At 45.1% G+C, this 25,517-nt stretch overlaps 1 protein-coding gene across 1 annotated transcript in view; it reads left to right on the top strand.

Annotated features, from left to right (window-relative positions):
* The window catches only part of stac (SH3 and cysteine rich domain), a 218,465-nt gene that overhangs the window by 149,917 nt on the left and 43,031 nt on the right, over window positions 1-25,517 (top strand). Inside the window, exon 8 of the mRNA XM_078540102.1 lies at window positions 14,974-15,068. Within this exon, the coding sequence (XP_078396228.1) occupies window positions 14,974-15,068 (95 nt within the window). The remainder of the gene's footprint in view (window positions 1-14,973; window positions 15,069-25,517) is intronic.

Below are 25,517 nucleotides of genomic sequence, written 5' to 3'. Positions count from 1 at the left end.
GCAGCCTGTGCCTGAGGGTGAAAGGTTCTGGAGCATTTGGTGGCACTTTCATGCTTTTGCATTGCTTGAGTGGGCAGAAATGCTTCAGAGGCCCGACTCCAAGCATGTCAATGGAGCTGCAGCTGAACAGTCTCAGCTGCAGAAGAATGTTCACAAGCTTTTCCAAGTCTGTAGCTTGTGCTGGCATGTGCTTGTGCACTTCCATCATTTTGTTCTAGCTCGTCCCCCCCACCCCTCCGGCCCCAGCCTCACTGGAGACTGGAGCCCTTGCCCCGGCACTGCACTGAAAGCTAGCTGCGAAAAAGCGACCTGCCTGTGACCTCCAATGAAACCACGACGCCTCTTCCTTGATGTCCTACGGGTGATCCTCACGAGCACTGCACAAAGTTGTGCACACACAGCTCTGAGTTCCCCTCGAAGTTCAGCTCGCCAGATGCATGCCTCTTAAAGATCTTCTTGCCATAATGTCCACTCACGTCGCCAAGCGCACCAGCCACCAACATTAGCAGAAAATTCCAGCCTAGTCTTCTGACGCACACAGGAAAGTGCATAGGATGTTCATCTTATGAAACTTTTCCTTGTTCCAAGCTTGAGTTTTCTTGTTATTAAGACACTCGTCATTTTCACAAAATTACTTCTGGTTGTCTCTATCCTTCTCCTGATTTTGGCATTACAGCTACCATCTTCTGTTATCATTTGTCCTAAATAGACAAACTTATCTACTTGCTCCAGTGTGACACCATCCACTTCAATCTTCACTCTCATTTAATGTATTCCTTCTAACTACCATTTTTTGTCTTTTTGCTGTTCATACTCAATCCATATTCTCAGATGCTGGATTTTATTTGGTCCTCAATATTTTGTCGGGCCTCTTATTCTGCCAGTAGCACTGTGTCGTCAATGTACAACAAGTTTATTATATTTTTGCCTCCAATTTTTATTCCTTGGGAGTACATCTGTCTCTCTGAATATTTGTTCTGTGTATAGATTAAATAATTTTGGTGTCAGTACATGGCCTTGTTTACTTGAAACATATCTTATTGTCCATCTTCTAGCCTGATGCTCGCAATTTGGTACCAATATAGGTTTTGGATAAATCTCAAATCTTTTCTGCCAATGTCTCACATCAACAATACTTCTATTAGCTTTTGGTGATAAAAGCGATTGAACACGTTTTCATAATCTATGAAGCATTTGTAAACCTTCTTCTTTATTTCCTGATATTTATTGAAGATTGTTCTTAGGTTAAATATTCCCTATTTTTTTATTCATTCACGAGATGTGGGCTTCACTGGCTGGGCCAGCATTTATTGCCCATCCCTAGTTGCCCTTGAGAAGGTGGTGGTGAGCTGCCTTCCTGAACCACTGCAGTCCATGTGGTGTAGGTACACCCACAGTGTTGTTAGGGAGGGAGTTCCAGGATTTTGACAGTGAAGGAACATCAAAATATTTCCAAGTCAGGATGGTGAGTGACTTGGAGGGGAATTTCCAGGTGGTGATGTTCCCATGCACCTGCTGCCCTTGTCCTTCTAGATGGTAGTGGTCATGGGTTTGGAAGGTGCTGTCGAAGGAGCCTTGGTGAATTCCTGCAGTGCATTTTGTAGATGGTACACACAGCTGCCACTGTGCATCAGTGATGGAGGGAGTGAATGTTTATGGATGTATTGCCAATCAAGTGGGCTGCTTTGTCCTGGACAGTATCAAGCTTCTTGAGTGTTGTTGGAGCTGCACTCATCCAGGTAAGTGGGGACTATTCCATCACACTCCTAACTTGTGCCTTGTAGATGGTACACAGGCTTTGGGGAGTCAGGAGGTGAGTTACTCGTCACACGATTCCTAGCCTCTGACCTGCTCTTGTAGCCACCGTATTTATATGGCTAGTCCAGTTCAGTTTCTGGTCACTGGTAACCCCCAGGATGTTGGTAGTGGGGGATTCAGTGATGGTAATGCCATTGAATGTCAAGGGGTGATTGTTGGATTCTCTCTTGTTGGAGATGGTCATTGGCAAATACTTGTGTGGCACGAATGTTAATTGCCACTTGTCAGCCCAAGCCTGGATATTGCTCAGGTCTTGCTGCATTTGGACATGGACTGCGTCAGTATCTGAGGAGTCGCGAATGTTGCTGAACAGTGTGCAATCATCAGCGAACATCCCCACTTCTGACCTTATGATGAAAGGAAGGTCATTGATGAAGCAGCTGAAGATTGCTGGGCCAAGGACACTACCCTGAGGAACTCCTGCAGTGATGTCCTGGAGCTGAGATGATTGACCTCCAACAACCACGACCATCTTCCTTTATGCTAGGTATGATTCCAACCAGCGAAGAGTTTTCCCCCTGATTCCAATTAACTCCAGTTTTGCTAGGGCTCCTTGATGCACAGTCGGTCAAATGCTGCTTTGATGTCAAGGGCAGTCACTCTCACCTCACCTCACCTCGGGAGTTCACCTCTTTTGTCTATGTTTGATCCAAGGCTATAATTAGGTCAGGAGCTGAGTGGCCTTGGCGAAACGCAAACTTGGCATCAGTGAGAAGTTTATTGCTAAGCAAGTGCCACTTAATAGCACTGTTGATTATCCCTTCCATTACTCTACTGATGATCGAGAGTAGGCTGATGGAGCAGTAATTGGCTGGGTTGTATTTGTCCTGCTTTTTGTGTACAGGACATTCCTGGGCAATTTTCCACATAGCCAGGTGGATGCCAATGTTGTAGCTGTACAGAAACAGTTTGCCAAGGGCATGACAAGTTCTGGAGCACAAGTCTTCAGTACTATTGCTGGAATATTATCAGGGCCCATAGCCTTTGCAGTATCCAGTGCCTTCAGCCGTTTCTTGATATCATGTGGAATGAATCGAATTGCTGAAGATTGGCAATTGTGATGCTGGAGACCTCCAGAGGAGACCGAGATAGATCATCCATTCGGCACTTCTGGCTGAAGATTGTAGCAAATACTTCAGCCTTATCTTTTGCACTGATTTGCTGGGCTCCTCCATCATTGAGGATGGGGATATTTGTGGAGCCTCCTCCCCCAGTGAGCTGTTTAATTGTCCACCACCATTCACAACTGGATGTGGCAGGCCTGCAGAGCATAGATCTGATCTTTTGGTTGTGGGATCACTTGGCTCTGTCTATCACTTGCTGCTTATGCTTCACCAGGTTGACACCTCATTTTTAGGTCTGCCTGATGCTGCTCCTGGCATGCTCTCCTGCACTCTTCATTGAGCCAGGGTTTATTCCCTGGCTTGATGGTAATGGTAGAGTGGGGGATATGCCGGGCTGTGAGGTTACAGCTTGTGTTCGAGTACAATTCTGCTGCTGACGATGGCCCACAGCGCCTCATGGATGCCCAGTCTTGAATTGCTAGATGCATTCAAAATATATCCCATTTAGCACCGTGGTAGTGCCACACAACATGATGGAGGGGATCCTCAATGTGAAGATGGGACTTCATCTCCACAATGACTGTGTGGCGTTCACTCCTACCAATACTGTCATGGACAGATGCATCTGTGGCAGGCAGGTTGGTGAGGATGAGGTCAAGGATGTTTTTTCCTCTTGTTGATTCCCTCATCACCTGCCACAGACCCAGTCTAGCAGCTATGTCATTTAGGACTCGGCCAGCTCAGTGATTAGTGGTGCTACTGAGCCACTCTTAGTGATGGACATTGAAGTCCCCCACCCAGAGTACACTCTACACCCTTGTCACCCTCGGTGCTTCCTCCAAGTAGTGCTCAACACTAATTCATCAGCTGAAGGAGGATGGTACGTGGTAATCAGGAGGTTTCCTTGCCCATGTTTGACCTGATGCCATGGGACTTCATGGGGACTGGAGTTGATGTTGTGGGCTCCCAAGGCAACTGCCTCCTGACTGTATACCACTGTGCCTCCACCTCTGTCGGGTCCGTCCTGCCGGTGGGACAGGACATACCCATGGATGGTGATGGTGGCGTCTGGGACATTATCTGTAAGTTATGATTCCGTGAGGATGACTGTGTCAGGCTGTTGCTTGACTAGTTGGTGAGACAACTTTCCCAATTTTGGCACTAGCCCCCAGATGTTAGTAAGGAGGACTTTGCAGGGTTGACAGGGCTGAGATTGCCATTGTCGTTTCCGGTGCCTAGATCAATGCCGGATGATCTGTCCAGTTTCATACAATTGAGTGGCAAGGTCATTTCAGAGGGCATTTAATAGTCAACCACATTGCTGAGTCATCTGGAGTTGCACGTAAGTCAGACCAGGTAAGGACGACAGATCTCCTTCCCTGAAGGACATTAGTGAACCATGGGTGTTTACAACAATCATTAGTGGTTTCATGGTAATTATTAGACTTTAATTCCAACATCTGCCTTGATGGGATTTGAACCCGGTTCCCAAGAACATCACCCTGGGTCTCTGGATTACCAGCCCAGTGACTCTATCGCTTCCCCTGTTCCCTTACTTCAGGTCTAAATCCAGACTGTGTTTCACCAATTTCTGCTTCAAATGTTATTATTTCTTTCTATTATGATTTTCAAGATGCTTTTAATGAAAAGACTCATTAAGGCTGTGGCCAAAATTTTTCGCCGAGTGGGTGGGTGCGCACCCGACCATCTCGAGCATAAAATAACGTGCGATAATGTCGGGCGAGCATCCCGATGTTATTGCGCACTCGTGCAATATTTCAGTCAGCACGTGAGTCGGCAGCGCACCCGCCGACACTTAACAGACCTATTAATGCCCATTAAAGTCATAATTAAATGCAGTTTTTAAGGCGAATTGGCCAGGCAGCCTTGGATTTTTTATGAAACCTCATCCGCCTGTGGGGATGAGGTTTCCAACAGGAATTAAAAATACAATAAAAATGTTTAAATCTCATTTATAACATGCCCCTGCTCATGTGACAGTCACATTTTTCGGCGTGCACACCCACGCATATGCCCTAACTTCCGCGCTCGTCCTCCTCCTGCCCCCACCTGGCAACGCTTAGCATTGCAGCGCGTGATTCACAGCGTTAATTAGCCAGCGAGCGTGAAATCACAGTCGGGGCCCGATCATGGTTGGTTTCGCAACCGCTCCCGGGCCTACCCACTGTGGGCCCGATGAGGTAAAAATCCTGTCCTATAATTCTGAACAGATTACACTCCATTGCTTTAGGTGTCATAGGTACCTTAACAAATAATGAATGTCTCAAGTCACTTGGAATATATCCTTTGATATATATTTGATCACAAATTTCTGTTACCACTTCTATTTTTGTTTCTCCAAGGGCTTTTAGATGTTCTGTAGATGTCCTGGACAATAAATAAAGATCTGTGGAAGAAAATAGAGGCCTTTGAAATGTGGATGCTAAGACGTATGCTTAAAATTCCATATACAGACCTTAAGACAAATGAAGAGGTGCTTGAAATTGCAAGAGCAAAAGGAACTGTAAAAAGTGACATCCAGAAAAGAAAATGTCAGTGTTTCACCCATTTGATCAGAGCTCAAAAGCTGCACAGATCTCTGCTAGAGGGCAAAGGGGAGGGCAGCAGAAAGAGGGGCAACCTAGGCGTAGTTGGATGACGGACGTCAGGTTGCAGGACGAGTTACAGTGGACGTGTGAGGATGGCACAAGACAACCGTGACATACCATGACAGCAGATCTCCTAGTTGGAGCAGCTACAAGTAGCAGAGAAGGGGATCGGTTAATTGCATATTAATTGTGTTTAATTGTTTGCAGTGGTGGGCATTAAGTGGACATTCACTTTCTATAAATAGACGTAAACCAAAACTGTAGTTTTTGAGTTAGGAATTACACGCTTGTAATGTATAACTTTATAAATAAATGTAAAGGTACCTAAAAATTGCCTCCATTTTTTTCCTTCACCGACTGGCTTTCCAGTACAGGACAATTTATAGGGTTGATTTTCAGGTCCGCCAATTAGGTCAATGCTGCCTGTGATGATGTCATTGAGAATGGGCAGGCATTTAGCTTTGCAGGCCTGGCTGGCTTCCCACAGGCACAGGTTACCATTGACTGCACACATGGGTCAAAATCCTGGAACTCCCTTCCTAACAGCACTGTAGGTGTACCTACACTGCCTGGACTGCAGCGATTCAAGGCAGCTCACCACCACCTTCTCAAGGGCAACTAGGGATGGGCAATAAATGCTGGCCCAGCCAGCGAAGCCCACATCCCATGAATGAATAAGAAAAGTGGTAATCCTGGCACCCCCCCAAAACAACCAAGCTTATTTGTTAGTGGAAAGGGCTCCCCCTCCATCAGTGTGCATGAAAAATCTTTATATGCTTGTGCGCAATCTTCCTGGGCGGCTGCCCAATGTTTTAATTCTGCAACAGTGCAAGTTCCCTGATGTCTTCAATCCTGAAAACATACCTGAGAGGTGGCTGCTAGGTCACCAGGGCTAGTGTGCGTCATGACATCAATCAGAAACTGGACAACTGAAGACCAACAGTGCTAAAATGAATGTTACGCTCTACAGAATGGTTGTGGTGTACGGTGCAGAGCGCACAACATTGCACAGCAGTGACGCTTGGGCCTGCAGGAGGAACAAGGCAAAGAACTCAGATTGTCCTCTGACAATTTGAGGAGATGGTGAAGAAGAAGAGGAGGGTGATGAGGGCAATGCATCCTCACCTGCTCACATTGCTTCCATAGATGCTCTCATTAATTCACAGTTGACTGAAGTTGCAGCAGTGCACCAATGGCACTGGAAAATGTATCGGCCACTCTTGTCCCTCCCCGCTCCACTGCCATTGCTAAAAAGTAGCTCTGCAACCAACCAGCCATCATTTGACATTCACCCATTGGACCCAATGATTCATGTTTTCACATTCACCATCAAACAAGTGAGAAGGCCACTTAGCACCCAACAGCCTAGAATGGACAAAGCAGGAAAGTGATGAAAAATAATAACATTTATATTGGCTAAATAAAGAACAAAAACTTATCAAAACACTATGTTCTCAGGCACCCATGTACATACCCTTGTTGAATTACAAGTCTCACTTTTGTTTCTTCTGCGACTTCCACATGCTGCAGTCCGAATGATTTCAGCAGAGGTAGAGGCAGCTTGCACAGATCCCTACACTTATTGCTGAGATGCTTGTGGCCAATACCCTCTGGGTTTTGGAGCCCTTAAGGACCCTGCCAAAGGCTGCTCCGCCTGCAGCAGTATAGGGGCAGACTCAGCCATTGGAACATAATGCAGCATGTGGGCTATTGACTGGGAGGGGGCTGTGGGTGAGAAATGGAAACACTTTGAGTGAAGTAAGCCTGCAGTTCCATGATTCCTTTCATCGTCTTTCTCATGACTCAGGTGCACTTCACTGCTAGCATTGTGCTTGAGAACACTTTGGTGCGGATCAATGTGGCCCTGTCAAGCCAAAGCTAAGATACCTGTCAACCTATTTAAGGTGGAAGACATGTTGGCATCCAGATTCTGGACATTGATGATAAAGGTGTGATTGAATTCGTTTAATTGGAGCTTATGATAGTCAATGGCGCTGGCTACTCTGGAAGTAGACATAACCGCAGTGGCCTATGATATCACACCCCTCATGCTTGAGGTCAATTTCTCCTACCTCTCTACAATCATGGTGGTCTACTTTGGTCTACATTGTTGCTATTCAATGATTCTCCTCTTCATCAGTGACCCTCTGAGTACATCACTGTGCTGAGTTGAACAGGGCTTGGAGAAATTGTGCCCTCTGACATGAACTCTCCACCCCTGTCCCCAGCATCTCCCCTTTCTCACTTGTCAAGTGTGAATCACCAGGAGAAAACCCAACTATCTAACTAACTGATCCCACCAAAGTGCAAGTATCGGAGCTGGTACATGGTCTGAATAAGTCCTGTGGCAGTGCATCTTCAAAAGGATTCTGCTCCTCTGAGGACTCATTGCCTACAGTGTGCACTGATTTCTGCTACAATGTGAAAACTCTAAAGATAACAGACATGAATGAGCACCAGCAGGGTAAGAATATATTGTTCTTTCTCTCCAAAGATGCTGCCTGACCTGAGTCCAGCATTTTCCTTTTTTAATTTTAGACTTCTAGCATCTGCAGTATTTTGCTTTTGTGTAAGAATATGTTGCAAGTTGTCATTACGAAGATGAGTACATTTTACTCCCTGTTGAAATCAAGTCAACATGAATGAGTGCCATATGACATGTGGGTGACTTTTATTTAATCATGTCACCAGGTAACTGAGAGTTCCCTGTCTCTGCATCTCGGCCAGTGTATTCTCCTCTGTAGTTGTGAGCAACGTGATCTGTGGAGGGCGATGTCCAGTTCTCTCCCATTCCCTTTCAAAAGGAATTTTGGAAGAATTTTATGAGACGTTTTCAGAGACAGTAAGTGGTTTTTGTTTGTTCTTGGAAAGTAAATAAATAGAGCCAAATTTTCCACCTATCTCCCTCTGATTTTTCAGTGGATCAGGAATGTTTTCAAATGGAACATTATTCATGGATCCACTTTGCCAAGGCTTCATCTCGTACCTTTTGTTTAATAGGTGTGGGCATCTCTGGCTAGGCCAGCAATTATTGCCCATCCCTAATTCCCCTCAAGAAGGTGGTGGTGAGCCATCTTAAACCACTGCAGTCCATGTAGTACACCTACTGTACTGTTAAGGAGAAAGTACCAGGATTTTGACCCAACAAATATCAAACAACAACAATATATTACAAGTTAGGATGGTGTGTGAATTGGAACTTGCAGGTGATGGTGTTCCCATGTGTCTGCTGCCTTGGTGTGAGTTTGGAAAGTGCTGTCATAGAAACATTGGCAAGTTGTTGCAGTGCATCTTGTAGATGGTAGTACACAATGCTGCCACAGTGCACTTGGTGAGGAAGTGAATGTTTAAGGTTGTGAATGGGGTGCTGATCAAGTGGGCTGCTTTGTCCTGGATGCTGTTGAATTTCTTCCTCCTGCAGCAATATTCTGGCCTGCAACAACCATAACCATCTTCCTTTGTGCTAGATATGACTCCAACCAGTGGAAATTTCCACCCCCAATTCCCATTGGTCTTAATGTTTTAGAGGACTTTTTGATGCCACACTTAGTCAAATGTTGCTTTGATATCAAGGGCAGTCACTCTCACCTCACTTCTGAAATTCAGCTCTTTCCATGCTTGACCCTGGCTGTAATGAGGTCTGGAGCCAAGTAGTCCTGGCAGAACCCAAACTGACCACCACTGAGCAAGCGTCACTTGAAAACACTGTCAAGAACCACTTCCATCACATTGCTGATGATTGAGAATTGGCTGATGGAGCAGTAATTGCCTGAATTGAATTTGGTATTGATGGATAGGGCATAGAATGGTTACAATGCAGAAGGAGGCCATTCAGTCCATCATATCCATGCTCTCACCTAGCCTCGCTCCCCCGCCTATTCCCCGTAACCTTCCAAACTTTTTCTCTTCCATTAGGATCTACGAACGAAACAAGCATTCAGAAAATTGATCTTGTGTCCAAAGAATGTAGGCCTTTGGGCTGGTTCCCCATTTGGGCAATCTCAATACAGCACTTTTGGAGAAATCATAAACCTGCTATCCCTAGTTTTCCATTTGTTAACTCAAACATATGGAAAATCAAATGTGGTGAGTATTAATGGAAAACAACTCTGGCACTGAGAAATAGTTATTAGAAGTGTGGAGACTTATTCTTTCATGTTTTAATTGTTGTTGGAGTTTTTATGTTTTACTATTCCTCTCTCTTAATCTTTCATTCCATTTGTATATTTCTTTTTCTGTATTTGATTGGATACTGAATTCACCCACTGTAATTTGCATTTCCTTCTCACTCCTGGTGCTATTTGTTTCACAATACTTCAGTCTGATTGTTAGGAAAATATACAGTTGCGTGCCCTGTTCATTAAGGCGCCAGATGTCCTGTTTCCTTACTGCGCATTGTCAGTTCACACTTAGAATCCTCCAGGCCCTCTGAGTTGGTCACTTTCTCCTGCCAAGAGATGTGGAGCATAAGTCAGACACAGCGAAGGTGGAAGCTGTTCAGCCTTTTCTCCTACCTAGCATATGTTGACCATATCTCACCTCAGTAGAGGAGTGTGCTGAGCATGCAGACCCTTGTTCTTGTGCAAAGTCACAATCTTTGCATCATGCATATCCTGGCGCACTGCTCTCTCGCTCCAGCAGAGACAGAGAAATTCATGCAGATGCTGCAGGAGTGCCGGTTTCCGGTCTTCGATGAGTTCAGGTGGTACGGCATCAGCACCAAAAGCGTTGCCAATAGCCAGCAGGTCAATAGCATGACTAAGTTCCTCCATTGTGGGTTTGTTATCCAGCTCTGCCATGACAGGCAGGCTTCCATGGTGTCTAGAGCTTCCTCGATGACAGTGTTCTTGCTAGTCTACAGCTCATGGTTGTTTTCCACCCTTCCCTCCAACTGGTTGTTGCTGTCAGTGATGACCTCTTCTGCGTTTGATTTAAATAGACCCATTTTCTTTGCTGATGGCTCTGTTGCCTTTTTGATGTCTTCATGCATGCCTCTGACATCCTTTATGCCAAAGGACATCTGGATAATCTGCCAGAGTAAACAGTAGTCATTGGCGAAATGCCTGACAGTCTGTTTGACTTTACTTCAAGTGGCTTAGTGCATTGAGAGTCTTGTCACTCATATTTCTCTAGTAATTAATGAGGGGGGACTGCTTGGCTTCATTAACAGGTTCTGTCACAGTGATGTCAGGCTCAAACCAGTCAGCATTCTTGCTTCCCATATGTTGAGAGTGCAGTATTGTGGATGGTGTCTCAAAGTACGCTCCATTTCATTTCTGCAGCCTGTGTGGGAATGCCAGAGAGCACCTGTTTAATCATCAGAAACTGTTGGTTTTTTTCTGGGCAGGCAGTATGGCTGATGTTGATATGAGGACAGCATTCCTGTTTTGAATGAAAAATCTTCTAGGGTTGCATCCTCACCCTAGTGCATACCAGGGAAAGATCTGTATCATAGTCAGTGCTGTGGTAGCTGTGTGTGTTGAGAATGCTGTTCAGAGAGTCAGGTCTGGTGATGATCAGATCCAGCTGGTGATGCTCTGATCTTGGATGTCTCCAGCACACCTTGTGGCATGGTTTGTTCTGAAAGGAGATGTTAGTTATACAAAGCTCAAGGCAGCAGCAAAGTCTCAACCTGATCTCATCTATCTTTCCCAGGCCATGATGCCTGAGGCAAGAGAGCGATGGCTCATGATCCACTCTTGCATTGAGGTCCCTCAGTAGGTAAAGGTGTTCTGACTTAGGGATTCTGCTGATAGCAGTGTCAAGCCCCTCATAGAACTGGGTCTTTCACCTCTGTTATGGAGCACAGCGCTGGACCATCAATATTCATGAGGTTAACTGGCCCTGTTTGGATTGAGAGCCAGATGGAGAGAGCATGTTCTGAACCATATTTGGGGGTGCTATCATCAAGGGTAGCAAGCTCCTTACAGCAAACCCCACACCTTCCTCATGCGTTTCTTCTGAACTCTTCTCCTGCCAGATGAACGTGTAATGTTATTCTTTCAGTGATCTGCTCTCAATGAGCCTGCTCTCTTGTAGGGATGTTTTGTTGATGCTCAGTCTATCAAGTTCCATGTTGATCACAGCTGTCTTGCATTCATTATCAACCAGCTGCAAGTCATCTATGATCCCATGCACAAGGCCCTGATGATCTAGTTTGCCAATCGAAGAGTTAGCATCTTCTTTCTTTTTATTTCATTTGTTTGCCTGGTGCGATGGATTCCATCCACTTGTTGAGCAGAGACTCCCAAGCACTAATTGAAACAGATGGACCATGGCAGGTCAACACCTTACTAGTCAGGGGCTGCCCAACTTGAAGTGGGCAGTGGCTGACCAGTGGGACACGATGGTTCCTCTTACCGTCAGAGACAACCTGTATCGGCCATTCTCTATGCCAGCCAAGTTGGACTTATCACTTGTAACTGCTGTGTTGTGTTAACTCTCTGCAGTGAACCTGGAATGTCCTCTCCAGGGACAAAATTTATGGAGACCCTAGGTTGCCCATATGTCAGGGTTCCCCTCTCAACCTCCCCAGCTGAGTCCAAAGGAATGCAAAGCACTACATTTGGCACCGGCTTGGTTGCAGGAGTTGCTAGAAAGGTGGCATATGTAGACATCAAGCTGCCTTTGGGTTCCACTCCAGATTTTTTGGCAGGATTTATTCCCTTAGCCTTCAACTCTCTGGAGGTATCCACAAGGTAGTGGAACTATTAACCCAAATCTGGGAATTTTGTTCAAGAGTGCCATGCCGGTAGGTCTGCACCGTGCATGCCTGGGTGCCAAACCTCCACCGAGTTCCTCTGAAGCTTTTGTTTCCATGTGTCGCCATGAGGAGGCACAGCGGAGGTCTTACCGATGGAGAGGCTGTGTACAGGGAGCGACTTACACATTTGGCTTTCTTGTTTACATTGCTGCTAGCCAGCAATGTGGGTGAAATTGATAAGCAAACTACCACACAAAAGCAGAAAGCATGCTAAGTCTAACCACCCACAAATTCGATGCATCACATTGGCCTGTTGGACAACACAAGAATGAAAGAGTGGAAATAAAGTGCAGTGCAAGTATTGACCATGGGTCCAGAAGTGAATCTTGCATCAGAAATGATCTTGTGCTGGAGAAAGAGCCTCTGATAGTGCACAAGGGAGATCTCAGGGTTGTGCACGAGGGAGATTTTGCAGTTGTACTCCTGACAGACATAAAAGTGCACATAGCTTTTGTAGTTTGAAAAGATTAGAGAATGAATAAAGGCCACAGATCAAACTCACAACAGAACTAGAAGCAGAAGCCTTGTGGTTGTGACTGTTAATGAACTTGAGAATAAACGAATAAGGGAGGCAAAGCAATAGAAAGTAGATAGTTGGAGAGTTTGGGATGTATTCTCAGGCATCAGGGCGACCAGGTTTGTCACATCAGTGGATTTGTACTGAAAATGTCTTTGAGATGGAACTTATAAGGCTAAAGTGAGGCTAGTTGGGTTTGGAACAATGACTGAGTGACACAGTTGTTAGAGTGAACATTTCCACAGCTGGAAAAGTGAATTTGGAGATCCTTTCCTTTCTTTTGGCCACATTTTCATGGGCATGTAGATCAATCACCATAAAAAGCTAAATTTCCACAGTGCAATACTTTTCAGAGAGAAATGTTTCTGAAACCACCCAAATCCACAGCAAATACAGAAGGAAAATTATGGAAACTAAACAAATGGGTCTATGGCCTCAATGATGCTGCTTGTATTCTAATCATCTTTAGTGATGCTTCTCATACTAAGTTTCCTAATGGATATTCTATAGCAGTTGATTTCACAATATTTCTTATGGGTGAAAATGGGAAATATGGACAGAAAATCCCAAGAATTGTTGGGAGCACTTTGGCTGCTGAAACATTGGTTCTTGTGGAGGCGTTGGATATGGGATTCTATTTGTCAAATATTTTAAGTGAGATTCTGTACAATTGGCGTTCTGAAGATAATACACCCATTGAATTTTGTGTAGATAATCATTCATTATGGGATAGTTCACACTGTGCAAAAAGTGAGTGATATAAGGTTATGGATTGAACTTGCTAGCTTGAAACAAATGCTGGAGAAAAAGGGACTCTCAAAAATTGAATAAGAGGGTACAAGTCAACAACTGTCTGATCGTTGTACAAAAAGAAATATGTGTATGAAAAGATCATTAAGCCTCCAAGAGAAGGAGCATCTCTCAACGTAATACTTTGTACAGAATGTGGATGCTTTTGGTTTAATTTCTTTTGAAATTTTGTTTGTACATATAGGACGGAATCTTGTACCCTGCCCCATGGCAAGTTTAGTGGTGGAGGGCATTTAATCAGGTCGGAGGGTGGTGGCTGGGGATCCCACTACTTTCCCACCTCCACCCGATTCCATGGCAGGTAGACCTGTGGACAGCCTTCTCACCTCACGGATAATTGAGGCCTTTAAGTGAGCAATGAATGTCCACTTAAGGGCCTCATCTCACCGCCAATGGTATTGACCCACTATGCGCGAGCACAAGCAAACCCGTGTGGAGTTGCTTGCAGGCTCCCGCTGGGGCCCACTGAGAGTCACGCCCTGCTCTTTCTGCCAACACTGCATCCTTGAGGCCCTTCCCCCGCCGTTCCCCCATCCCCCCGCCGCCCCTCACCATTACTCACCTCTGATCTGGGATCCAGCGAAAATACTAGAGTGGGTACCATACTGGCAACAAACACACCTCCCTGGTGGCGCTACTGTCTAATAGAGCTGCTGGCCTCCAGTTGGCTAGCAGCTCTTGGTGGGCAGGACTTCTGCCCCTCCCCTCTCCTGGGGTCTTTGGTCTCAGGGAAGGCCTGCCGCTCACCTGTCAGTGCCTAAGTGGAGCGAGATGTGGTGGGCCTACCCTAAAGAGGGGCCATGGGGCTTATACCAGCTCTACAATCGGCATCCGAGATCCTTGTTGTCTCCACAAGATTCTGGCCATAACCTCTAATTTTTATTTTGAAGAGAAAGGAATCTACTAATTGTATATTAATTATATTTAATTGTACACAGGTGGTGGGCATTAACTGGGAATTCACTTGTGCTCTTAAATGGACATTTATTTAACTATGCTTGTTGGGTTAGGTGGTGCTTGCTGATAATCTGTAACTGTGTAAGTAAATGCTTGTGAAAGTTTATAAAGATTTGTTGCAGTTAAATTCTTTACCAACTTGCTTTCTGGAATATAATACATGTGACTCAGGCTCAGCAGCAAGAGTGCTATTTATGAACATAAGCACTTTTTCCATGAGTGGTTGGAGAATTGAAATTACAATTTATTGTTTGGGCAAGATAACTATTGGGTGAAGTATAGAAATCATGGGAAAGTGGGTAGGATAATGTATTAGTAAGGATATGAAAATAGAGACAAAATGAAGGGGTCTAAATCAGACAGGAGAGACTATGATTGCTTAAGTCACCTTTTTTCTTCCAACTTACTTACATTTCTCATGGTTTTTATCTGTAGCTGGAAGAACCTGAAAACAAAGATTCCTTGCAGCATTTCAATTATGTTGCTTTGTACAGATTCATACCACAAGAGAATGACGATCTGGAAATGCAGTAAGTAATACTGCTGGAATGCTATTTTATTGTCACTTTCCTGACTTCATGTCTAGTAAAATGTTCTTGTAATTTTCCGTCCAAGAGGTGTATGATCTGGTACAATCTGATCCAGTTGCCAGAAACTTTACACAATCAAACTAGGCCTTTTGTCTGAACTCAACAACAGAATTTACCTGTTGCTTAAAATTATTCAGCATACTCTCCAGAATAGATGCTGCCTGTCTATTCACGTTCTAAAGACAGTCTCTTGTGTAAGTCTAAGAAATAGTCATAATTGTCCAGAATGTACTGATCCCACACACGTTATTACCTTTGCTCTTTAAACTGCTAAAATTCTTCACAACCTTATTTCCTTTCCACTAGTCTATCATGGAGAATGGGTTATTAAAGTGGAATCTGCAGCTGAAGGACTAGCAGTGGCACAGTCGCAATGTGCTTATTGGCCCTCTTCTGTGCTATAATTTCTGATTCTATGATTCGCCAAAGCAAAAGCAACATGCAATGAGAGGTGCATAAGTGAAGTTTAAATTGACCTTAAAAAGGAATGGAGGGGGATCGAAGGAACAGGAGAGCTTTTACATCTTTTCCACTCTGTATTTATTACACTGCCATGTTGCTTTGCTTTTTCTATGTGAGACTCAGCAGGATGAGCTGACAGTGAGGTCTGTGTTGTGTTGGTGAACCAGATGGTGTAATAATGAGGTATTCATTTGACTCAGCTCTACATATATAGATACAGGCACACATAAAATCAAAGCTGAAAGATTTGAGCCACATTTGCTTTTATCAATAGGTATTAATACAGGAAAGACTGGGTGGATTTTACAGACCCAAATTTCTTTAAGGGAGCCACGTCTCACAGGAACATGTTTTGAGAAATTGCAGGCATGTACCCCATAATTTTCCTTCCATGGAGCCCCTCCCCTGTAAAATCAGCCCCACCACATCAGTGAGTACATAAACTAAGAAAGGACAAATTAATATCCCAAGCAAACTGGGCTTCTATCAAGAGAGACTTTTCTCTCTCAAATGCTGATCGATCTGTTGCGTAATTTCCAGCTCTTTCTTTTTATTTCACATTTGTAGTACTTTTAGCTTTCCCTTTCACTCTTTACTTTCCATGGTACAGGAACTGATCAAAGACTATTTTTAATTAAATGTAAAACCATATAAGGACTGCATAGTGGTACAAGTGCATTAGACTTCCAACTTTGACAGTTTTTGAGGAGAAGCAGCACATTGGCCTTTTGATGGCAAATCTCAGGTACTCTGGTGACCCAGTGGAAGGCTAGAACTACCCAATTCATGTATTTTCCTGTTCTACATAACCCTTCCTTACAATAAAAGTCTGGGTTGTTTATTACATGCACATTATGATCAGAAGGTCATACAAATGATGCTTTGATGAAACCTATAGACAGTTGGCACACAGTTAGTAGTGACGTAAGCATATCCTATCTGCATTGGCAGGCACACCAGGTCTTCTGGCCCAAAGTGTTAATGGACTTGGAGCACTGTGGGTTGGAATATCAGCTACTTGAAGTGGTAGGTTCTGGGTTCACATCTGCAATTCTCCACATTGAGTTATATTGACCATGCTATGGTAGGCTAACAAATCAAACTGAGGCCATAGCACCAGAATGGATATTGGAGAATCTTCTATGGTAGGGTGGGTAAACTACACTGGCTGTCTATGTTGGGGCTGACAGCTTGGACTGCCTGCGGCTGTAAAATACAGTGCTGGTCTTTGTCACTGCAGTAGGTAGCACTTGCCTTCCAGTAAAGTGGGAGCACTGTCTCCTTAAGTGGCATTCCATGTCGCCAAGGAAACAAGTGCTGTCTTACATATATATTACTGTGGTGACCAACTCATCTCCCACACCCCGTCACCCCCTCAAAAGCTAGGGTTGAGTTTTTGCAGCAAAAAAGCAACATGAATGCAGTAATAAAGTGAAGCTGACAGATACCCAAGAGCAAGACGACAGTCTATTTTTAACCAGGAATGAAAGAAGTTATGGGGAGCAAAACAAGATGAGGATGGACTTTATTTTATTCGTTCACGGGATGTGGACGTCGCTGGCTAGGCTGCCCATCCCTAATTACCCTTGAGAAGGTGGTGGTGAGCTGCCTTCTTGAACTGCTGCAGTCCCTGTGATGCAGATATACCCACAGTGCTGTTAGGAATGGCGATATATTTCCAAGTCAGGATGGTGAGTGGCTTGGAGGGGAACTTCCAGGTGGGGGTGTTCCATGTATCTGTTGCCCTTGTCCTTAAAATGAATAAAAAATAAAATAAAAAGCACAACTGAATTTTTATAGGTAACATCTACAAATCCAAACTAAAATAGACTGGAGCACAAGTTACAAAAGAATTAAATCTTAGACGTAACTCGACAATCCTGTGCTCAAAAGAAAATGAGAAATAGGAGTAGGCCATTTGGCCCATCGAGCCCATTTCACCATCCAATAAGATCATGGTTGATCTAACTGTAGCCTTAACTCCACTTTCTTGCCTGCCCCTATAACCCTCCACTCCCTTGTGCATCAGGAGGAGATGGTGGCATTGTGGTAATGTCACTGGGGCTAGTAATCCAGTAGCCCAGGCTATTGCTCTGGGGCCATGGGTTGAAATCCCATCATGGCAGCTGGTGGAATTTTAAAAATTCAATTAATAATCATAAAAATCTGAATTGAAAGCTAGTCTCAATATTGGTGACCATGACAACTATCGTTGATTGTCATAAAAACACTAATGTCCTGTAGGGAAGGAAATCTGCCATCCTTACCTGGTCTGGCCTACATGTGACTCCAGATTGAGAGTAATGTGGTTGACTCTTAAGTGCCTTCTGAAATGGCCTAGCAAGCCACTCAGTTCAAGGGCAATAAGGGATGGTAAGCAAATGCTGGCTTTGCCAGTGACACCCACATCTCATGAAAGAATTTTTAAAAACTGTCCAACTCAGCCTTGAATATATTCAATCATCCAGTCTCCACTGCTCTCTGAGGAAGGGAATTCCAAAGACCAATGATCCTGTCTCCAGGTTGAAAGGAGCACACTTCCACTGCTGACTTCCTCGGCCACTCCCATCCTTCTTGATTGAAGAACTTGGCCTCTTCCTCCCATCCTTGGAAACGATCATATCACTGAGCCCTTCAAATCCTAGAGCAGTCCCTCAGGGGACAGTCTTCCTAGATCTCCTCTCCATCCCAGTGGTTGATGCAGCTCAAAAAGTCCTATTGCTTGTGAGCTTTTCTTACCCATTTTGTGGTCCCTTTAATTAGAAATGCTTCTTTTGACTGGGCGTTTCATCCCGCCTGCCCTCCCTGATTGGTTGGGGAATCCAGAGGTGAGATAATAATTAGATTGGATGTTTCTGGAGCAATCACAAAGCACGCAAATCTGTTAGTCTGGTTCCTGACCTGAAATGGTCCAGCTGTTCCAGCAGGGGCTAAGTGGACAAGATTCTGCCTTGTATCTCTGCCGTCCAAGTTGCTGCAAGATTTTTCTATCTAGCTATAAATAATAACATAAAATCAAAGTACTATTTAAAAATAAGGGCAGAAATTGTGACTTTATAATAGGGACTGAATGGTGTCTTCGCATCCTGGTCTAATTATCTTGTGCCCCATAACTCCAGTTCATGTGAAGACTATCCTTGATCTTGGCATCCCGTGCGCAGTCTTATTTTGGCTGTGGCAGGGGGAATTTTCACCTTCGTTGGTGGTCGCCTGCCTGTTTCCATTTGGAAGAATGGAACCTCTCTAATTTCCATTTGGAAGTTAGAATTGGGTGAGATCTGTAACGAGTGCCCAATCTGCAGGTCGGGTTACTACCCAAGCAGTGAAGGTGAAAACAGCAAAAACAAAGAGGCAGAAAAAAGACAGGATGAAAATGAGGGGGAGAAATGCAGACAAACAAGACACAAGTAGAAAAAGACATATAATAAAATAGATAAAAACTGATAGGGAGTGGGAGAGCCTGAAATAGCGAGACACAGACAGTATAATGCTAGTTAACTGTTGCTGATAGGTATGCTGGTACTAATGTGCCATTAATGTTCCCAGCTTTGCCCAATTGTGTATGCCACGAATGTGATCCATTAGTGGATGTTGGACTCATCTGTACTACCTCACACTCTCATTTAAAAGACACATAACTCTCAATACGGATCTATACTACACCACTTTCCATGTGAAAGCTGGTGTGCTAAAAGGGAAAATACATTATGCTACACCCCAACTTTGTACCAGATGAATTCTCATCAATCACCGCACTCATGCTCTTTCCTCACCAATACTCAGTGACTCACCCTGAGCACCAGCATTTTACATGGTGTTAATTGAAGCTGGTGTTTGTTCCAAATGAGTGTGATGGTTTTTAGTGCAGTTTTTGTTCAGTTACAAGTTGATTGAGTCCCTCTTGCTTTCTGTAGGACCAGATGGTACATTAGAAGTAAATATGTTGATGCATATGGGTACTGAACTTTAGGCTGGGATTTTACAAGGTGGCAGTGGCCCCGTTCCCCAGTCAGAAAGTGGGGGGAGTAGTCCCGCCTCACCCAGTTCTGGGAGCCCCAACAGTGTTTTGTGCGCATCGGGCAATTAACCAACTAGGTCCTTTAAGGGACCATATCCCGCCTCAGAGATGTCAGCCAATCAGAAAGTCAGCAGCTTTTCAGTCACAGCATTACTGGGAAAAGCGGCCTGGACATCGCCATGGGAACCCGGGTGAGTAGGGTCAAGGGTCAAGCAGAGGCATGGGGAGAGTTGCTGAGGGCAGGGGTAGTGTTACCACAGGGCTGGCCCTCACCACAGGGGGTTCCTTTGTGGGCCACAGATGTCTGATCAGGAGGCTCCACCTATCACCCTTCCGCCACCACCAAAGCCTGCAAGGAGGCGGCCATGGTGGTCTCCCTACGTGGTGGAGGGCCAACCTGCCACCGGTAAAATGTCAGCAGCATGGGAAGAGGCCCCTTAAGGGCCTCACTCAGCCTCTGGGCAGGAGGGCCTTCTGCCGCCTTCCCGCTGCTGCCAACATGCCAGCAAAGACATGAAGGTGACACACACACCACCCCTTGCCACCCCACACAATTTTTCAGCTCCCCGCCTCCCATCATACTCTCTGAGGCCCTAAATATCCTGGCCGTAATGTGCGCTTGCTCACTGTGGACATAATGAACCTATTGTATAAATTCACTGAGAGCTAATTTTTCAAAACTGGCTTTGCACCTTTTCTGGTCATAAAATCAGGCGCAATCGGGTGGATTTTACCAAGATCATCAGGACCATCATATTCTGTCCAATTCCAGGTCAGGAACCTGTAAGTGGCCATGTTGGGAATCCTCCTAAAGGCAGCCAATTAAGAAGCTGCCTCCAGGGGATCTGCCCAATTAAGAATGGTGGGCGGACCAGGGAACCTGCAGGCCCACTTGGAGGTCCTGCAGTGATATCTGACCAGCAGCACCATTGGGAGAGGAGGGCACTGTCGATGTAGATATAGCAACCTTGGGGCACCTCAAGGTAGGGTTCCCTTTAGAAACATTATTATAAAAGTGTGAAAAATAAATTTGACCACAGCTTTAAGGCCATTATTGTTCCATCAGGTTGCCGCCGCCAAAGTAGATGGGCTTCTGCCCCTGCGAGGGCCCGCCTGCCATTGGGAAGATCTCGGCAGCATCACCAATTTAGCAGCTGTGGGCATTTAATTGAGCGTAATCAGCAGCCCACAGCTGCTGGGCAGGCAGCCAGTGCCAGTCAGACCCCACCTCTGGCAAGATCGCTTGGAGGTGGGATTGCATCGGGGAGCAACCCTGATGCAAGATTCTCTAATTTTGCTTCTGACCCTGCCTCCAAATGTATCTGTGTAGGACTAGGAAAATCCAGCCCGGCATGTGCCTAAATTGTTCCCAAGAAGCAATATGTGGGGCCCCCTACTGATAGCATCTAGTCAGACAATTGCAGTACTGCACATAACATGAGCTCTGTCCTGCCATCTGTGAGGGCCACACACCTTCGAAGCCATCACTCCCAAACAATATGATCACTCTTCCTCATCAGGAGTGAATTATTTCACCTGCTGAGGTATCATCACTTGTTGCTTGGTGCAATCTCTAGTTATATAGTTTTTAAACATAAGTGTTGTGGGTTAGGAGAGGTGATTATTGCTCCTGTAAACTTCTTCCTACCTTATTTACAACAAACTGGGTAACATAATGTGTGTGAATACAGCTTTGGCTCAGTGACAGCGCTGTTTCATTCCTCATTCAAGCCCCACACCAAAACTTAAATCTGTCATATCATCTGCACATCAATGTAGTATTGAAGGGGCCACCTTCCAGATGAGCCATGAACTAATGTATGAAGTAAAAACAAAAAGCTAAAAGCTACTGCGGATGCTGGAAATCCAAAACAAAAACAGAATTACCTGGAAAAACTCAGCAGGTCTGGCAGCATCGGTGGAGAAGAAATCAGTTGACGTTTCGAGTCCTCACGACCCTTCGGCAGAACTGAAGTATAGTTAGAAGAGAGGTGAAATATAAGCTGGTCTAAGGTGGGGGGCGGGGGAGGGTCGTGAGGACTCGAAACGTCAACTCCCCACGACCACCCCACCCTCAACTTCTCTCTCCCCCCGCCCCCCACCTTAGACCAGCTTATATTTCACCTCTGTCCTAACTATACTTCAGTTCTGCCGAAGGGTCGTGAGGACTCGAAACGTCAACTGATTTCTTCTCCACCGATGCTGCCAGACCTGCTGAGTTTTTCCAGGTAATTCTGTTTTTGTAATGTATGAAGTATATGGTTAAAGGAGGAGAAGGTAAGACTGAAATGTGATTTGGTGATAGAGGCCACACCACCACCATGCCTATCTGTTCAGACGGATATAAAAGGTCCCAAGACTATCTGAAGAAGAGCAGGGCAGTTGTGCCAATGTCCTAACCACCATTTATCGCTCAATTGATTGCCTGTTCATTGATCCCATTCATTGTGGTTTGTGGGACCTTGCTGTGCACAATTTTACTGTTGACTTCCCAGCATTACAGTAATAACTATACATCTAAACTATTTCATTGATTCTGAGCACTATGGAACTTCCTGAGATTGTGCAGGATGCTAAATAAATGCAAATGTTTTTTTTTAATTAATTTTAGTTGGTTAAATTCAGTTCAGGTTGGCAAAAAATTCAACATTAAGGGACCTGATCACTAAATGAGAAGAACCAGAACCAGTGCAAATGGGGAACATTGACTGAGAGAGGTTAATTTCAGCTAGGTTATGGGAGCCACAGGCTTACAAGATTTCAGGCTAATATCTAAAGGCAATTTCTACTTCCATTTCACCCATCTGGAGTACATGTTGGAAATTTGAGAATCACTTCTGACATTGATTAGGGCACCTTTTAATGCTATGGCAGAGGGAAGGTGGAGGTGTGGTGGTAACACCACTGAACTAATAATCCAGTGGCCCAGGCTAATGCCCTGGGGGCACGGGTTCAAATCCCACCAGGGCAGTTGATTCAATTAATAAATCTGGAATCAAAAACTAGTTCAACAGCTACAGGCCATATGCTCCGTCCTCCATCTTGACCCTTTTTTAAATCCATTATTGCCCAATTCCCCCCCAAAACAGAGCCATATCACTCGTTCTTGCATTTTGCTTTCACAGAGTGCTGACCCTTGTCCTGCTATTAAAACATTCTGCTGTCTTATCTTTATGCCACTTTCAGCACCTTCTTTAGTCTTTAATACTACCATTAAAATTCCCCTTGTCTTGTCTCCATGATATCATTGTCAAATCTCTCCTGAGCTCCCACCTATCTCTGACCTTCTGTTTTGCTCCACCTGCTCCACCCCCTCTTAAACAGTGTAAAATCCATCACTTTTCTACCTCTCTAGCTCAGAAGAAGAGTCATATGGACTCAAAACGTTAACTGTTTCTCCCTCCACAGATGCTGCCAGACCTGCTGAGTTTTTCCAGCATTTTCTGTTTTTATTTCAGATTTCCAGCATCTGCAGTATTTTGCTTTTATCTCAACATTAGCAAGCCTGCATCTGCCGAGCCACACTGAAATTTCTGGTAGCACCTGCAGCTCGCCAGTTTGATCTAAATGAGGTCTATCTCTTTCAATTTCACCTTCCCTCTTTCCAAAGTATAAACAAGACTGGATCCTTTGCATTTCATCACCCCTCTTTCCAAAGCGTCAGCAGCTCTAACTCTGACTGTCAAAGATTCCCTTGGCACTATTTCAAACTAGCACAGCTCGCTTTCCAGAGACAGTGCTTGAGGAGGTTGCGAGGTTACATTGTAAGATGTATTGTCGCTATATCCAATTCTATGATGTAACTGGCTTGTTTTCCCAAGTGTGATTTATAATGGAAACTTTACAAGTGTCTGTGAAAGTTCCATTGGTCAGCAGAAAGTAACAGACAGATATGCAGCACTACTGTTTACTTCACTGGTTTGGTTTAGGATGGGCTCATAGAGAGCAGTAACTACTTCAATACTTCAATATACATGAGATGCTGAACATAACCAGCCACCAGGACTAATTTTTCAAATCTGTTTACTACCAGTAAGGAGCCTCACCCACTGGCTGCACTTAAAGGAAGAAATAAGTTACTTACATTTTTATAAATTGGGCATGTTTCCACTGGAAAAGAGATGATTGAGAAGTGATGTGATTACTGTTGTCAGTATTCTAAAGGAACTAGATAATGTAGACAGCAATGAGCTGTTTTACCTTGACCAGTACAATGGAACCAGAAAGCACAGGCTGTGCGTCAAGGAGAGGGAATGATAAATTCAAAATTACTCAATGGAAAGAGTATGTCAGTGGCCAATCAATGAAATATGCTCCTGGGAGACAGTGGAAGGAGTTAATATTGATTCATTCAAATGCAAATTCAATATATTTAATTCAAAAAATAACATTTTGGGAAGCTGAGTTTCATGGATGGCAAATTTCAGGAGCTGTCGTCCCTCAGCTGCAGTGAGTTCAGGAAAAGAGGGAATGAGTGACTATCAGACAGACCAGGAGAAAAAGGAATCCCCTGAAGTGTGGCATTCACAAGGCTGCACTCAGTGTTGAAGACGAGTGAAGGTGATGACACCTCGGAGTAGTTTATTCAAAAACAAATCCATGGCACTGTGGGAGACTTGAATGCCCAAGGGTGGGCATAACAAGTGTATAAATGCAGGAGGTTTGATAGTTAGGGAAATAAATAGGCACATCTGCTGGTTGTATCCATCCTTAGATTAGGGGCACTGAGGGTGGAATTATCCCAGATTTGCACTAACTATGGTAGCGGGCAGGTAAAACGACATTTTGCCCACTGGCTGCGATGGTGATTTTCACACCAAACCCCTCACGCTACTTATGCATTCTGGAAACATGCCATTTCCATGGGGGGTGGGCTCTCATTCGCCCACCACACCATCACCGCGCTACTTCATCACACTGGACACCATGTTTAAAGTCCAGCCGCGTGCACATTTCTCAGTGCTTTCAGCCCACAGCTACTGCAGAGAAGATGTCCATGAAAGACAAAAAGACTGCAGCCCCCCAGGTTTAATGATGCACCGCTGGAATGCCATGGAGGTCCGCCGCGATGCCCTCTACTTCCGCTCTGGCCAAAAACGGGCAGCAGCAAGGTCACCAATCCAGCATGGCAGGCGGTGGCAGCGGTGGTCAGTGCCAATGCCCTGCAAAGGCGGACAGTCACCCAGCGCCAAAAAAGGATGAATGGTCTCATCCGTTCCACCAGGGTAACTCACTCTTCTCATCACTCTCCACTCGAACACTCTCAAATCCATCACATAACCACAGGGATGTCACATGGGACAACACCACTAACTCTCTCACACACCCTCACATCTCCATCAGGCTCATACCCTCTCAAGCTCGCATCCTCATTCTTGTCCATGGCTTCGCTCAACACACAAACATTCCACACAGTGCCATGTGTCCAACTCACACTGTCTCCAGCTGTTTTCATGCAGGAGAAGCGGGCTCACATCAGCATGGGGAGGTCCTAGACCGGGAGTGGAGTGGCCCACATTAGGCCCCTCAATCGCATTGAGGAGCGTGCCATCGTGCTAACTGGGAGGGTGTGGCCCTGCCTATGGTGATGGTGAAGTCAGCGGTGAACACCCACCCGAGGATCCCGCCCCACATCATCCCTCCCTCAACGCAACTGACTGCTCCCTCTCCTGCTTTTGACTCTGCTGACATGCACTAATTATCTCTACTTTGGTTCACAGGGAGCTCTGCCAAGGGACCGACACCCTCAGCCAGCCAGTCCCTCAGCTCCATCCACGTTCTCATCTGCAGCCAAGAGGAGACCTCCTCCAGTGAAGAGCTGGAAATAAGCAGCCTGGAAGACCCATCACAGTGCTTACCCACACCCTCCACCAGCGCAGAGATACACATCTCAGTGGAATCTAGATCTA

This window comes from Cetorhinus maximus, chromosome 4, assembly GCF_964194155.1.
Source record: "Cetorhinus maximus chromosome 4, sCetMax3.hap1.1, whole genome shotgun sequence".
Classification (NCBI taxonomy): domain Eukaryota; kingdom Metazoa; phylum Chordata; class Chondrichthyes; order Lamniformes; family Cetorhinidae; genus Cetorhinus; species Cetorhinus maximus.
The sequence above is the reverse complement of the archived record's forward strand: the minus strand, read 5'-3'. Positions and strand labels throughout refer to the sequence as shown.